The 17,590-nt window shown below is 43.4% G+C and overlaps 1 protein-coding gene across 3 annotated transcripts in view; it reads left to right on the top strand.

The window, feature by feature from the left end:
- UBXN11 (UBX domain protein 11) overlaps window positions 1-17,590 on the top strand; it is a 69,014-nt gene that overhangs the window by 35,054 nt on the left and 16,370 nt on the right. For all 3 annotated transcript variants that reach the window (XM_061597874.1, XM_061597873.1, XM_061597872.1), the window contains 5 exons: window positions 5,889-5,989; window positions 8,980-9,034; window positions 9,440-9,519; window positions 10,091-10,205; window positions 10,966-11,180. In XM_061597874.1, the coding sequence (XP_061453858.1) occupies window positions 5,889-5,989; window positions 8,980-9,034; window positions 9,440-9,519; window positions 10,091-10,205; window positions 10,966-11,180 (566 nt within the window). The remainder of the gene's footprint in view (window positions 1-5,888; window positions 5,990-8,979; window positions 9,035-9,439; window positions 9,520-10,090; window positions 10,206-10,965; window positions 11,181-17,590) is intronic.

Below are 17,590 nucleotides of genomic sequence, written 5' to 3'. Positions count from 1 at the left end.
GATCATTCTGGTTGCCCTCTTCTGAACCTTTTCCAACTCTATAATATCCTTTTTGAGATGAGGCGACCAGAACTGTACACAGTATTCCAAATGCGGCCGCACCATAGATTTATACAACGGCATTATGATATCGGCTGTTTTATTTTCAATACCTTTCCTAATTATCGCTAGCATGGAATTTGCCTTTTTCACAGCTGCCGCACACTGGGTCGACATTTTCATCGTGCTGTCCACTACAACCCCGAGGTCTCTCTCCTGGTCGGTCACCGCCAGTTCAGACCCCATGAGCGTATATGTGAAATTCAGATTTTTTGCTCCAATATGCATAATTTTACACTTGTTTATATTGAATTGCATTTGCCATTTTTCTGCCCATTCACTCAGTTTGGAGAGGTCTTTTTGGAGCTCTTCACAATCCCTTTTTGTTTTAACAACCCTGAACAATTTAGTGTCGTCAGCAAACTTGGCCACTTCACTGCTCACTCCTAATTCTAGGTCATTAATGAACAAGTTGAAAAGTACAGGTCCCAATACCGATCCTTGAGGGACTCCACTTTCTACAGCCCTCCATTGGGAGAACTGTCCATTTATTCCTACTCTCTGCTTTCTGCTTCTTAACCAATTTCTTATCCACAAGAGGACCTCTCCTCTTATTCCATGACTGCTAAGCTTCCTCAGAAGCCTTTGGTGAGGTACCTTGTCAAACGCTTTTTGAAAGTCTAAGTACACTATGTCCACTGGATCCCCTCTATCTATATGCTTGTTGACACTCTCAAAGAATTCTAACAGGTTACTGAGACAGGACTTTCCCTTGCAGAAGCCATGCTGGCTCTGCTTCAGCAAGGCTTGTTCTTCTATGTGCTTAGTTAATCTAGCTTTAATCATACTTTCTACCAGTTTTCCAGGGATAGAAGTTAAGCTAACTGGCTTGTAATTTCCGGGATCCCCTCTGGATCCCTTTTTGAAGATTGGCGTTACATTTGCCACTTTCCAGTCCTCAGGCACAGAGGAGGACCCGAGGGACAAGTTACATATTTTTGTTAGCAGATCAGCAATTTCACCTTTGAGTTCTTTGAGAACTCTCGGGTGGATGCCATCCGGGCCCGGTGATTTGTCAGTTTTTATATTGTCCATTAAGCTTAGAACTTCCTCTCTCGTTACCACTATTTGTCTCAGTTCCTCAGAATCCCTTCCTGCAAATGTTAGTTCAGGTTCAGGGATCTGCCCTATATCTTCCACTGTGAAGACAGATGCAAAGAATTCATTTAGCTTCTCTGCAATCTCCTTATCGTTCTTTAGTACACCTTTGACTCCCTTATCACCCAAGGGTCCAAGTGTCTCCCTAGATGGTCTCCTGCTTTGAATGTATTTATAGAATTTTTTGTTGTTGGTTTTTATGTTCTTAGCAATGTGCTCCTCAAATTCTTTTTTAGCATCCCTTATTGTCTTCTTGCATTTCTTTTGCCAGAGTTTATGTTCTTTTTTATTTTCTTCATTTGGACAAGACTTCCATTTTCTGAAGGAAGACTTTTTGCCTCTAAGAGCTTCCTTGACTTTGCTCGTTAACCATGCTGGCATCTTCTTGGCCCTGGCGGTACCTTTTCTGATCTGCGGTATGCACTCCAGTTGAGCTTCTAATATAGTGTTTTTAAACAACTTCCAAGCATTTTCGAGTGATGTGACCCTCTGGACTTTGTTTTTCAGCTTTCTTTTTACCAATCCCCTCATTTTTGTGAAGTTTCCTCTTTTGAAGTCAAATGTGACCGTGTTGGATTTTCTTGGCAATTGGCCAGTTACATGTATGTTTAATTTAATAGCACTGTGGTCACTGCTCCCAATCGGTTCAACAACACTTACATCTCGCACCAGGTCCCGGTCCCCACTGAGGATTAAGTCCAGGGTTGCCGTCCCTCTGGTCGGTTCCATGACCAACTGGTCTAGGGAATAGTCATTTAGAATATCTAGAAACTTTGCTTCTTTGTCATGACTGGAACACATATGCAGCCAGTCTATGTCCGGGTAGTTGAAGTCACCCATTACTACCACATTTCCTAGTTTGGATGCTTCCTCAATTTCATATCTCATCTCAAGGTCTCCCTGAGCATTTTGATCAGGGGGACGATAGATCGTTCCCAGTATTAAGTCCCTCCTGGGGCATGGTATCACCACCCACAACGATTCTGTGGAGGAGTCTGCCTCTTTTGGGGTTTCGAGCTTGCTGGATTCAATGCCTTCTTTCACGTATAGAGCAACTCCGCCACCAATACGTCCTTCCCTGTCCTTCCGATATAGTTTATATCCAGGGATAACCGTATCACACTGGTTTTCTCCATTCCACCAGGTCTCCGTTATGCTCACTATATCAATGCTCTCCTCTAAGCCCAAGCACTCCAGTTCTCCCATCTTGGTTCGGAGGCTCCTAGCATTAGCGTACAGGCACTTGTAAGCAGTGTCTCTCTTCAAGTGTCTTTGGCACTTGTGGTTAGGCCTGTGGTAATTTTGCTCTTCTGAATTTATATGCTGTGCCCCTGCTCTCACAATGCCTACTTCTAGGCCTACCCCTTTTAAAATTTCATCATTTCTTTGGTTTTTATCCCAGGGGGGAGGTTTATTCCGAACCGGACCTTTCTCAGCTCCTGTCGGGTTTCCCCCCTCAGTCAGTTTAAAAGCTGCTCTGCTACCTTTTTAATTTTAAGTGCCAGCAGCCTGGTTCCATTCTGGTTCAAGTGGAGCCCGTCCCTTTTGTACAGGCCCGGCTTGTCCCAAAATGTTCCCCAGTGCCTAACAAATCCAAACCCTTCCACCCAACACCATCGTCTCATCCACGCATTGAGACTGCGAAGCTGGGCCTGTCTGGCTGGTCCTGCGCGTGGAACCGGTAGCATTTCAGAGAAAGCCACCTTGGAGGTCCTGGCTTTCAGCATCCTACCTAGCAACCTAAATTTTGCTTCCAGGACCTCACGGCTGCATTTCCCCATGTCGTTGGTGCCAACGTGCACCACAACCACTGACTCCTCCCCAGCACTGTCTACCAAACTATCTAAACGACGGGCGATATCCGCAACCTTCGCACCAGGCAGGCAAAACACCTTGCGGTCTACACGCCCATCACACACCCCACTGTCTATGTTCCTAATGATCGAATCACTCACTACAAGGATCCCTCCACCCCCTGGAGATATATCCTCGGCACAAGAGGATAGCTGCTCATCCCCCAAGGAATGGGTCCCTTCTAAGGGATCGTTTCCCTCTTCCTCAGCTGGATGCTCTCCTTCCCCGAGACCATTGTTGTCCATGATAGCAGGAGAGCTATCATCGCTGGAGTGGGACACAGCTATAACGTCCCTGAAGGCCTCCTCCACACACCTCTCTGCCTCTCTCAGCTTTTCCAGGTCCGCCACCTTGGCCTCAAGGAAATGAAATCGTTCCCGAAGAGCCAGGAGCTCATTGCACCGAGAGCATACCCACGACTTCTGTCCAACAGGCAGATAGTCGTACATGCTGCAGGCGGTGCAAAACACTGGAAAGCCCCCACACCCCTGCTGGCTTCTTACCTGCATAGTTTTGTTTAAGGTTTATTACGTCAATGGGTTAGAGACTGCGGTTTAGTTGAGGTCAGGGAACAGACGGGCAGAGTGGGGGGCCCTGGCCTTCTCGCCCTGCTGCCAAACTCGCTCTGCTGCTTAACTCGCCTTGACGCTTTGTCAGCTGGGGCCTTGATGCTTCATCAGCTGGGGCTCCCTCTAGCTCGTGGAGCAGGCTCCCTCGCTAGGGTGCTCTGACTGTATATGTGTGGCTGGTTCCTCCCAGCTACTGCTGCCAGCCAATGATGTGTTACTTGAGGCTGATGGCTATCAGCTGGGGCTTAACTCTTTAGTATTCTCTCAGGCTTCCTTCCTGAGCGAGGGGCGGGGCTGTTTAAGCTTTTGGCTGCTTTTAATCTCAGCAAGGGGCTGCGCCTTCCAGGCAAGTCTTGTGTGTTTGTTGTTTTCCCACCTAGAACAGCCTGACCTTTCTTTAACCTAGGGAAACAGAGCTTGTGGTTGTGTTTCAGGAAGGCTGAAGCTGCCCTTTGTAGCAAGGACTGAGCTGACTCTCTCCCTGTATGTATCGGTGGAGTTTCCTTTTCCCCCTTCTCTCCGACTGGAATTTAGCCTTGTTTACAGTGTCCCCTGAAGCTTTCCTGCTAGGGTGGTGTTGAAAACTAGCTTTCTATACGCTTCCTTCTCCTAGGATCTGTCTCCTAAGATATAGGTTCTTTCAGGATTTGGCTCCTAGCTCAGGGTGACCTTGGGCTGCCCTTATTAGTTATTGATCTGAGCTGTTTTACTTCAATTAAATAATGGAATAAATGGGAGCTACTTACCCTCTTTTCGCTCTGCAGTTGGTTATGCAGTTGGTTATGCTGCTGAGCTGGACCAAGTGGACCACTCTAGCTTTATCTCTGGGATGGAAGGACTCCGGTCCTCTATGCCGAACCAAATTTTGGGGACTTACACATACCTGCCCCATAAACCACACACTCTCCTTTGACTGCATTCACACACCTTGCCACATGCCAATGAAGCCACAATACAGCCTTTCCCGAGTTCACCCTCTTGCTTTTTCTGTCCTTAACACGTTCCGCACAGTGTTCTGCTTCTTTTATTGGGCAGGCCCTAAAAAAAGTTTCCTGTTACTTTTAGTTAATCAGGTGATTAAGGAACAGATTAACACACGAATGTTCATGCAGAACTTTTAGAAATAAAAAAGGGAACAGCCCATCAGAAGCACAGGGGAAGGGGGCGAAACTGACGGCTGAGTCAGAAATGAAACAGCCAGCCTACATGTGTCTTACTTCAGCTGAAAAGCCAGGAGTAAGCCAGATTCACTCAGCAGTTGGAGGCTAAAAGAAAAACTAGAGAGGCTCAAAATAATTCAGACTGTACAGCCAGGCAATCCAGATTCTGTATCAAGACAAGCTAAATTTTATAACCTACACAAGTTCTGAAAACAGAACGTTTGCATAATTTATTCTTTTCTTCATTTAAAAAAACATTTTGCATGCTTTTATTCTGGTTTTCCTTGTCACAGGGAGTGGCAAAGAGCTTTGCTGGGTCCCCACCTCCAGCTGCCAGAACTCTGAATCCAGCCATCTTTCTGATTTCAGTGTGCCTTGTTCACCTATACACTTTCATCCATATATTTGCAACTATAAAGTCTAGAAGCTTTATTTTAAAATGGAAGCTGAGACTCTCAGGAAGCTGGATGAAATATCTGTGCATTCTGTACTTTACCTTCATTCCTGTATAATCACAGCATGCATACGGCGCTTCCCTTTCTTCTCTTTCCTGCTTAGATAACTTTTTTGGTCAACTAGGAGGGGGAAAGGAGTGACACGTTAAGTTCATGTCGTGTGAGAAATATTGTTCCCAGGCCTCTATGTCTTGATCCTGCTGCTGTTTTTTCTTCCACATATGTAGAACATAGAATATCTAGAGCGACAGGCAACAGAAGTATTCCTGTTCTAGGGAGAGAGTTCATCTGCATATGTGTGTGTGCTGGCATGCTGTGGAGAATAGAGTTTTAACACCTACCACTGAAACGTCATCCCATGTCTGGGATCCAAGATATCTGAAATCTCAGTTGTAACCCTCGTAAATTATATGATTACAAGGGAATTATTTTCCAGCAGCACCTCCGCAGCCTTCCTCCATCAATGACCCACAAACTAGTCCTCTGTTGTTTCTGCCAAGGATTTAGACAGAGAGCCGACACAGAGAACATACCAAGCATTCTGGCCTTGTGCTTCATTTCCAAGGAGCACAATGTATCATTGTGGGGTTAGTGGCTCAAAAGCACATTTGATACTGAATTGCTCGTGATCTGTGTTGACTTCATACCTTTAGGATCTGCTCCCACCGACATGGAGCTGATGACCTCCATGATGCAGAAGATTGCTTCCTTGGAACAAGATGTCAAGAGTCAAGCGCGCGCAATCCTTCACAAGGTGAAGACACCAAGCTTTGAGGGACTGTATTAGCAGGGTAACAGTTCACATTGGTGACAGGGGATCTCAGATTCACATTAAGATTTTATTTATTAATGTGTTTATTATTTTTATTAAATGATATAAATCAAGTCACTGCGTGGGTCACAATGCAATATACAAAAAAGATGAAACCACTCAATGAAATTACAATTATTTACGCTGTTTGTAGGCTCCCTTGTGTCAGAATCCTCTCTGGTTGGCTTGAAGAATAAAACCACAAAAAGACTCACACACCAATAAAAATATAAGGCAGAAAAAGCCACCAAATAAGATAAAAATGATCAGCTAAAAAATTGAGAGCAGAAGGATAAAAAACTAAAGAGCAGAAACAGTATTGAGAGAACCACAGGATGATTAAAAAGCCTAGGGAAATTTTAAAAAAGCCTTACTTGGTATCAGAAAGGCAGTAGCAGAGCAACTCAACACCTCTGATCTGCCGTGCCCAGAAGGGGCTTGGATGAAGTTTGGATGGCAGTCCCTGCTGCACCTGCTGAATGAGTGGGCAGGCAGAAACTACTACTGGGAATTTCCCAGAGCATATCTGGGGAGAGGAGGGGAAAAGGATGGAGCTGCACCAGCTTAAGATCCAGTTCATCCTTGGCTGGATCCTAAGCTGGTCCAGCTACCAACAATGGGTCCTATCTATACCTCTCTGGAGCACCAGCCTGCCTGGAGCTGTTGCAGCAAAACATCGGATGAAACTACCCCCCACCTCCTGCCCTGGCCAGCATTAGCTGCAGGGCTTCAGATGTGTTGGTGGCTCTGCTGCTCTGTTCAACCCCGATGCTCCCAGATGGGAATTAGCATTGCTCCCTAAAGTATAGCCTCTCTGGAAAGAACATTCAACAACTGGGGAGCCACCACTGAGAAGGCCATTCACCCGTAGCCCCCTTTCATAAATTCACTGTGGGGGTACGGATGAGTCTGTTTCTGAACTGTGTCAATTTCATGTGTGTCTATTCCTGTCTGTCCTGTTACCTCAATATTGTTTGTTTTTTAAGTCTGTATGAACATTTGTACATAAATTGGTGTTTTCATACATAGTTGAATACATATTTGATCACAAAACATGTATTTAAATACATGAGGTAGTGTCCAATGTACTTGTTTTCTTAGCACACCCTGTGCCCTCCCCAAATCTGCTCTGGGAGGTTGAGGGTACCCCCAGAACAGATTTAGAGGGTGCACAGGCAGAGGAGAGGGGGGAAGTTCCATTGGGCAAGCATAAACCCTTACACTAACAGAACAAGTTGTGTAGAGTTAGATTGGATGCAAGTCATATTTTATCCGTGTAACAATTTCTGAACATATTTTTATCCTAAAATACACAAAATTTTAATGCACCCTGATACATTTTTTGAGCCAAGAACTATATCGCAAAATTTCAAAAATGTGAAACCTGAAGGATAATTGCTTCCTGATCGGTGTAGTAGTTTGGGAAATATGAATTAGATCAGGTTGCTTATAACTGTGGACCAAACAAAATTCTCCTCCATCCCTAGGTGGGAGTATTTGAAGAAAAAACTCAAATGATGAACTCGGAGCCCCAGTAGTTTACTTGGCGATCCTTCGGATACTGAGGTCCTAAACTGTGAAGGGTTTTAAAGGTCAAAGCAAACTGGGCTCAGAAGTAGTCAGTGAAGATAACAAAGTTTGGGCATGGTATGTTTGTAGTGCCCAGTCCCAGTTAGCTCCCGTGCAGCCATATTCTGAACCAATTGAAATGTCTGGACTATTTTCCAAGGAAGTCTAACATACAACACATTGCAGTTATCTAAATGGGAGGTTACCACGGCATTGATCACTAAAGGCAGCCTATTTGTAGCTGAAAAGATGAGCAAGTGCAGAGAAAGGCTGAGTTGTTATTCAGAGAGGGATTTCCACCTCCCCCCACCTACATTACAGACAAAGGCATTACAGTTATGTTCTAGAAATACAAGAAAGAGTTTTGTAGCATCTCAAAGAAGAACAAATTTATTATTTATTCATTTGTTTATGTAAAATGTTTTTGATTTCTTGATCAGAACCCACTTCATCAGTCATACAAACTGCACAGCATTTTCCACTGCACAAATATTTGTTTATTTAGAGATGTCTATACCACCCTTCACCAAAAATGGTCACAGGGCGGTTTACCAAACCAAGGTAATATATAAAAAAATACATAATAAACAGAAACTTTAAAACAATGCTCATAAATTATATAATAAACAGCATCATAAAATGGCTCTCATCATAAAAATCAGCTTCTAAAACTCCCATAAAAAATGTAGGTTTTCACTCTGTTTCAAAGAAATAAGATTGGAGCAAAACATAGTTCAGTCATTCCACAGAATAGGAGATCCACTCACCTAAGAGGGATCTGGGCCACACGAGCCTATGGCAGTGGAGACTGGTGGCTCCAATGTCAGTGGGGCAGTGAATCTGCTCTGGGTTTTAGTCGGAACTTTCAAGGAGCTGTCCTTGAAAGCTCCTTGAAAGTTTGGACTAAAACCTAGAGCAGATTCATTGTCCCACTGACACTGGAGCCACCAGCCTCCACTGGCCTATGGTTAGTCCCTCAGGTCCCAGATGAATCTTTGTTGTCTTTATTCCAACCCCTTTGGAATTGGATACAACAAACAGCAAGTTTGCCAACCACACAATCCAAGTTCTATATTTTTTGCCTACATATTTAGAGTTGAACACATACGGAAAACTGATACCCAGATTGCTTCTGTAGCATAGCATGTGTCTGGTCTCTGGAAGCTGGACAAAACAAATCAGAACCAGCAGTGGTCACATGAAAATTAACAGCTGGATCATGATCATGCATTTTCCCAAGCAGTCAGTGGTCTCCCTTGATTATTGGACTGTGTGTGTGTGTAAGAGAGAGGGAGGGAGAGATTCTGTTATGACGTTTATCCTAAAGGTGACCATCATTTTCTCTTTTGCTTTTGGATCTGCAGGATAAGAAGATCAAGGAGCTTGAGGAGCAGATAAAAATCCTTAAGAAAGGAAAAGGTAGCATTGCACCACACTTCTCGTTGCTCCTTCTTTCTGCCCTCAACAGTAGGTGGGCCCCAGGTTTTCCTAGGCTTGAGGGATGTGTAACTGAAGGCCATCCTCGAGGCCACAGCATTGAGCGTATGAGCATGTGAAGAGAGCAACTTTTGGGACTTTACCATTAGTGATGAGATGGTCCTGTTTGATTCTAAGGCCCAACTAAGTCCTCTACTGGCCACAACCACATGGGATTGTCCATCTGAATAATGTGTGTCCATAGGTAAAATGCACCCTTGTTCTTTTCCATTCTGAGTCAGAGTACAAATTGATAGCCGCACCCTGGACTATTGCTGCTTTTTGTGCACATTAATATTAAGCAAATGAGGACTCTCCAAATCACTTTTCATTTTTTTTCTCCACTAGAGGAATCTTCATGGGTCAGCAGAGCTGAGGAACTGGAAGTGATATGCCTTAAATTGCAGCATCAGGTCTGGGAAATGGAGGTAAGATTAATGGAAGAGACCAGAGATGTTTTTTTCTCCAGGAATTTGAGCATCCTTTTCATTCATGGCTTTTCATGGCTAATAGTTGTTGAACAAGAGCTTTTGAACAAGCTAATCTCCCAGAGGCCACTGATACTAGACATCAACAGAAGGGAGGGGAAGGGAGGGGGGCACAGGGAGGCGAGCCCCCCTTTTGCCCTTTGATGCCACTCATGTTTAAAAAATGGGATGGGAGGGACTGCATTTGGCCATGGGGAGTGGTGGCAGGGGACACAGGACTTCCTAACCTGAGATTTTGACCTTCAGGGTTTGGAAGGTTTTTGTTATGTTTGGCCTTGGGTGTTCTTAATTGCCTGGGTTCACATTTGAGTTAGGCTCAGATGAAATCTCACATAATCTCATATAAAATTGACTTAATTGGATTGTAGCCCTAAAATAAAAGTTCCCAAAGTAGCAATTTTATCTTCCCTTGTCTCAGAATCCTAGGTACCCCTCTTTCTATTCTCACAATGGGTTGGGATGTTCCTCTTCCCTGCACCCTCTAAATTGCCTCCATTTCCCTCCCATGCAGCGGTTTCTGGATGATTATGGATTGATCTGGGTTGGAGAAGGGACAGACAGTCTGGGAGAGGTGGATTCACTGAGTGAAGAAGGGAGTCAGCTGTCAAGGCGTTTCTGGAAACCAGGTTTGCTGGGACAAAAGATTGCCCCGTTTTAGATGCATTAAGATTACACAATGTCCTTTATTTCAGTTTAGATTATAAAATCCTTGAGGCAGAGACCAGTCTTTTTGTTTACAAAATGCCATGTACATTGATAGCCCTGAATACATAGTAAACCATCACCATCGTCATTCATTAAATAATCTTGCAAATCAGCATTACCAAGGATCTAGTAGCAAATAATACAAGTTTATCAGGCTCAAATGGTTTTGGAAAAAAAGTTTTCAATTGATTAATTTTAATTAAACTGTTTCAGTCATACTGTAAGCCACTTTGTGAAGGCGTTTGGCTTGAAAAGCAGAGTATAAATGAGGAAAAATTCTAAACTTGATATATTATTTACTGTGCTGTGCAACAGCTCCATATCTAGAGCACAAGGTGCAAACTTGTCAGTATATCTTCTGTCCAATGCAACACTAAGTAACCTGCACCCTCATATCTGTTCTGGGGGTTTGGCAGAGCCAAGGGAAGAGATGGGGTGAAAGATCCATTGCATAAGTCTAAATGGTTATACTACTGGAATGAGTGCATTGGATAACGCTATATATAATCCAATACTTTAATTGTAGAAATGTCGCCCTATTGAAAGTATTGTTCCATTAATTTGTCATAGAAATTGCTTTTCCAGCACTCATACTGGAGAAGATTTTGCAGTTAAAGTACAGGGTTGAGAGTTCTCTAGCCATTGCCTTTCCCTTAGTAATTTCTCCTTCCTTTGTCATAGGTGACTCCATCATTTCACAAACAATAAATTTTGATGTAATTTTTGAAAGGCTGAAAGATTTAAATGCTTTGGCTGGGGAAGGCATGTCCCACATCGAGCACATAGCAGGGGGTGCTAGGCTGAAGCAGCTGGACTCAATCCCCCTCACCTTCTATCACAATGGGTTTGTCATGTTCAATGGACCTTTCCGATCATATGAAGAGCCTTCCACGCAGGTATGAACCAGTTTTTAAATAAATGGATTCAGTTACTGGTAGGGATGGAAGAATCTGTTGGTTTCAGTTTTCTCAGTTTATAATTTTTCCAATCTTAAATTCAATTTTCCATATGTCTTCAGCAATATGTGTTTTTTTTTAAAAAAAATCATCATGAAAATTCTTTAGCATTTTAGTGCTAATTTCTCTTAATAAACACATTTTTGTATGCAGTTTTGACTAATGTACACATTTTGAAAACAATTTCTAATATAATGTTGGTGTGTTATTTTCACTAATACATACATTTTTATGCACACTTCCCCTAATATATGCATTTCTGTAAACATCGTTTGATTAGAGAACTGCATTGCAAAATTCGGATAAGTGTGAATTTTGAAGGATGGCTGTGTTTTGATTTTCATATTGTATCAGAAAGCACATATTTGATAGATTCAGCTTTACATGCAAACTGAATCAAAAAATTTCCTCCATCCCTAGTGATTGGCATGTGTCCCCACAATTGCTATAAGGTTACAAAGGAGGCCTTTTTTGTGGGGTATTTTCTGATAACACAAAATCCCCAGTTGCTGCCCAGAAAGATTTTGTAGGATTCCTGACTCACAAGGGATCATTTGGCATCTTGTCAGTTTCTTGTAAGAAGCCAGACAAAAGACCAAGAGTGTGTACGGTCACACACAATTAGAGCGGTCAAGCTTCCATGGAATTGCACTCACTTGTTTTGGATAGAGGTACTGACTTCTCTGAAGGATAATGCTCGGAAGTTTGACTGGTTCTGCTAGTTTCCAGCAGAAGCTGGCTGTGCACAGTGCTGATTGACTGGCCATTGTTGCATCCCATTCTTTGCAGCGGTTCTTATGTTTAAAAAAATGCCTTATTTTTTAAAATAAAAGACAGGCTGCTTGAAGCATGGGGGAGGGACAAAACAAGAGGAAATCATAACTGGATTCAGAGACAAAACCTATGTAATGTTAGGTGGAGAGGGGGCAGAAGAAAATGGCAGCCAGGCTCATCTTGCAATTGGGGAAAAAAAGGTCCTGACTAATTTTTGCACATACATCTGTATGCATCTGAAAGTTCAAGAGCTCAGGTGGAATATGCAGTGGTAGAATATTGAAGTTTGCTTTCTCTCAAGGTCCAGTTTCTGGGCTCAGTGGTGAAGGAAGCAAATAAAGATTTAGAGCTGCAGGATAATCTGGTTCCCTTTCCATTGCTGAGGGCAGAGGAAATGATTGCCAGGAAAAGTATTTCATATTTAACAAGAGATGAGAGGAACTAATTAGCCTCTGTTCACAGAGACAAGAGATGGGAATTCAGTCCCAAGTGGTTTGTGCTATTGAGCTATGTCTAAAACAGGAGTAGGCAGCAAGTAGACTGTGGACAAGTAGCTAGTTTCTAGTGGGTCACCTAGTGCCAGCTGGCTTCTGAGATTCTTGAGAAGAATGTTAAACTAGGTGACCCTTGGCTCAATTCCTGCACAGCATCTTTTTGCTCAACTGGGAGGGCATAGTCAGAATCACTGAACATAGATCCCAAGCATGCATTTTGCTTTATAAATGTAAAATACCTCACTAGATCTTGAGGCATCCAACTTTTTTTAAAAAAGAAGAATATAGCCCACATGAGGCTGGAGTCATCTTGCCCTGATGTAAGGAGCTCCTTTAGGAACACAAGAGGTGCCTCTTTGAAAGCTACTAAGGCCCTCAGGCTGAAAGCAGATGTAATAGCACCATTTCTATGTGTTGTTTAAATACAACAAAAATTGCACAGAAAGATGGGACAGAGGGTTGGGGTCTGACCTTAAAAGCAAAGGAGAATGTGGGGCAGTAGTGCAGCACCCTTCCACCCCACAACTCCTCTCCCCAGGCACTTTTCTCTGGGCTGTGATTTTGAAAGTGAGCTTGGACTGGGAGAAAAGCCCCCCTTACCTCTCTTGAGATGGATGACAGGTTATTATTTTGATTTATTCCTCGCACTTCGCTATAAGTTCCCAGGGCACGTTACAACATACAGCATTATGTATTTAACATACATTTAAATACAGCATTAAAGCAGTTTAAAATAAGCTACAACACCATGCCCTGAGCTTGGAACTACCCAGAGGGCCTTCCTCCTTGATTTCAAGAAGTAAGCGAAGAGGGGTGAGGGTTTAGCACTCCTTTTTAACTTAAAAATAGTATCTCCCATCCCTCTCTGTGTATGGAATTGGGACAGTTCCATATTTCAACATGACAGAAGTGCCACCATCATGTGTAGCGTGTCTGTCATTCTAGAAATGATTTACACATTAAGGAGGAAGTCATGGAAAGCAAGAATGAGCACAGGACTGCTTTGCTTCCGATTGTGAAACCGCTCCAGCTTCAGCCCTCAAACGAGCACAAAGTCCCACCTGTTGCCTTTGCAACTGTTTGCATGCCATTTCACACAGCTATCATGTGTGGGGCCTTTCTGTTTGTGCCTGTTGCAACTCCCTGTGCACAAAAGTTGTCTGGATACTTTGCCACATGCAAATTGCACGCCCTTATTCAGCCCCCACAGAAAGTTTGCAGCGACATGCGTGATGCCAGGCTCTCCTCCCAGTAAATGAGTCAGACAACTATTGGCTGAAAATAAAAAAGCAGTCCTGTGTATTCTTGAACGCTCAGCTTTGTAGTTGCTCAGCTTCTACAATTGTTAAACAGGGAAAACTTATTCAAAGCATCTTTGGTGATCTTTCCTAGTTAGATGCCTGATCAAAGCTTGATTTTAATATATTTTTAAAGTTGATTGTCCTTATGTTTGAAAAGATGGTATAGGCTTATGTCTCAGCCTCCATGAGGGGAAAGCACTGAGTCTGGTGGCTAACACCCACCCACCCACCCCTGCTTATGGGAGAATGGACTTTGCTTTCAGGGACCTTCTGGGTATACTCCATGTTCAATTCACACAGCTTTCAAATTTGCACATTCATTGTAGGGTTGTCAGACAATCTTCTATCCACACACTGACTAGACTCAGACCTGCTTAACTTCAGCAAGGGTGCTGGATAATTTCAGACCATATCCTGGGTCATAGTGGCATCTAGTTTGGTCTGTCTGCAAGTACCTTCACTGTATAAAGATTTGAGTGGTGTAGTTAAGCTATGTGGAAGTCAGTGAGGTCTTTAAACAGGTGCTGAATGTGGATCTGGATTCAAATCTCATTTTAATGACAGGATTACTGTGTGGCCTTGTGCAAATCACAGTTGCTTCCATTCTCTATCCATAAATGTTGCGATAACCTACCTTGGTTGTGGCAGTGGCGATGAATGAGTTAATGAAGAATAGATGATGAGACCTAAAATTACATTGTTTCCCCAACTCTTTTAAAAAAATTCTGAACATTTTGATGTGAAATGTTCTCTGGCTATTCTCTGGATATTTGATATCGGAGTGATATTGGATCATATCAATATCGATATATTGGATATGCAGTGATAGGTAGCATTTAGTTATGTTTGAAAGCTGACAGTTTATAAGATTTAGATTCTGTATTTAGCACCTGCCAGAAGGCAAAACAATATGGAGATGCCGCCAGGTCTAACGACTGATTTGCACTTCATACAAAATAGGAAGCTACCCTCTTCCAATATAATATAATATAATATAATATAATATAATATAATATAATATAATATAATATAATATAATATAATATAATATAATATAATATAATATAATATAATATAATATAAAATGTTATTTATGAATTGCTTCTCATGAGGCATCCCAAAGTGATTTACAATATAATAACTTGTGTAAAACAGTTACATACAAATAACAACTGGGATAAAGATTTTAGAAGGCTTGTTGAAAAAGGAATGTCTTTAGCAGGGACTGGAAAGACAATAGAGAAGGCACCTGTTTGATATGCAGTGGTCCAATTCTGACATTGGGCAGAGTGGACCTCCAGATAGGATGGTATCTGCAAGATGCCCTCTCCTGCAGAACACAGTGATTGGTTGGGTTTGTAGGGGATGAAGTGATCTTTTAGGTATCCTGATCTCAGGCCGCAGAGGGCTTTGTACACTAATACTAGCACTTCAAACTTAGCCTGGTAACTAACTGGCAGCCAGTGCAGTTCTTTCAGGGGTGGCATAATATGATGGTGAAATTCCACCCTGGTGAGCAGTTGAGCCATTACATTTTGCACTAGCTACAGCTTCTGGGTAAGCCTAAAGGGCAACCCCACATAGAGTGCCTTGTAGTAATCCAATCTGGAGGTTACCAGCACATGGATAACAGTGGTTATCTCAATCAAGAAACAGCCATACTTGTCATATTAACCGAAGCTGGTAAAAGGCACTCCTAGCCACTGAGGTCACCTGGGCTTCTCACAACAGAGATGGGTCTGTCATAAAATTGCAACATTGGGGAGGTCATGACAGGGTCCACAAGCACCCCCAGACTATGAACCTGCTCCTTGGGCGGGGTTACCACCCCATCCAAAGCAGGCAATTGACCAATTATCCAAACCTTTTTAAAAATTAGGTGCAATTCAGAGGATCTTCTTTTAGGCCCTTTTCCAACTTCTAAAGGAGTAAAAGCAAGGATGTATACTAGCCCCCAGGGCCGGTTCTAAAAGGCAGCCAGGAGGGGCACTGGCCTAAGGGCCTCTGGAGCAACAGGGACCCCTCTGCTTCCCTTCCGCGATCTGCGGCAGGAGCCGTGGATTGCAGGACAGGAGCTTCCGAGCTGCCTGCCATCCCCCCGCTTCACCTACCTTTCTCTCTGCTGATTTTTGCGGCTGCGAGCACGGGGTTGCCACCAATCAAGATGGCAGCCGAGGTTTCCCTAAGGGGCTGAAGCCTCTGCCGCCATCTTGGTTGATGGCAGCAATGCACGTGTGTAGCACGCATGCATGCCATCAACCAAGATGGCGGCAAAGGCTTCAGCCCCTTAGGGAAACCTCGGGCACCATCTTGATTGATGGCAACCCAGCTGCAAAAAACAGCAGAGAGAAAGGTAGGTGAAGCAGGGGGATGGCGGGTGGCTTGGAAGCTCCTGTCCTGCGATCCACGGCTCCTGCCACAGATCATGGAAGGGGAGTGGAGAGGCCCAGGGCAGGCTGGTGCCCAAGGGCCCCGGCATGCCTGGGGCCGGCCCTGTGAGCCCCATTTTTGTTTATATAAACTCTCCACCCATAGCCCTCTACTACTTTAATACACATCCTCCAAAGCTAGCCCACAGGCATCTATCGGTGCTATTATATGCTGATGATGCAGTAATTTTGCCCCAGTCACCTATAGGACTGAGTTGTTCAGTCATAATAGAGTCCTGTGGTCATCATTGTGGCTCCTGTGGGTCCCCAGGTGCCCTCAAACCTGCCCCCTCCCCTCGACACCTGCCAAGGCCTCCTGCTTCTTTATCTTTCTTTTAAACGTTAGCTTTGGGCCTTTTCTTTTTTCTTTTTGGCCATTTTGTTGGGGGATGTTGCCTTTGTTTGTTTTTATTTATTTATTTGATTTATATCCCACCCTTCCTCTCAGCAGGAGCCCAGGGCGGCAAACAAAAGCACTAAAAACCCTTTAAAACATCATAAAAACAGACTTTAAAATATATTAAAACACAACAACCATTAAAAACATTAAAACAAAACATCTTTAAAAACATTTTTTTAAAAACTTTAAAAACATTAAAAGAAGATTTAAAAATATATTAAAAAGCAATTCCAGCACAAATGCAGACTGTGATAAGGTCTCTACTTAAAGGCTTGTTGAAAGAGGAAGATCTTCAGTAGGCGCCAAAAAGATAACAGAGATGGTGCTTGTCTAATATTTAAGGGGAGGGAATTCCACAGAGTAGGTGCCACTACACCAAAGGTCTGTTTCCTAAGTTGCGTGGAACTGACCTCCTGATAAGATGGTATCTGCAGAAGGCCCTCACCTGCAGAGTGCAGTGATTGGATATATAAGGGATAAGATGGTCTTTCAGGTATCCTGGTCCCAAGCTGTATAGGACTTTGTACACCAAAACTAGAGCCTTGAACTGAGCCCAGTAGCTAATAGGGAACCAGTGCAATTGTTTCAGTAGCGGGGTGACATGTTGGCAATAACTTGCTCCGGTGAGCAGTCTGGCTGCCACATTTTGCTCCGGCTGCAGTTTCCGGACCAACCTCAAGGGTAGCCCAACATAGAGCCCATTACAGTAATCCAACCTGAAGGTTACCAGCACATAGGCAACAGTGCTCAGGCTATCCTTGTTCAGAAACAGCTGCGGCTGTCTTACCATCTGAAGCTGGTGAAACGCACTTGTAGCCACTGAGGTTTTTTCCTGAGTTTCATTTGTTGTTTGAGGGGCTGTGGGTGTTCTGTGTGTTTTCAGGGTAGGTATTCTGAATATTGCCAGTTTTTCATCTGTGAAATGAGGATTTGTGGTGCTCACAGCAGCTTC

The sequence above is a fragment of the Rhineura floridana genome, chromosome 15 (genome assembly GCF_030035675.1).
Source record: "Rhineura floridana isolate rRhiFlo1 chromosome 15, rRhiFlo1.hap2, whole genome shotgun sequence".
Taxonomy (NCBI): Eukaryota; Metazoa; Chordata; class Lepidosauria; order Squamata; family Rhineuridae; genus Rhineura; species Rhineura floridana.
This window is presented reverse-complemented; position numbering and strand designations above follow the sequence as displayed.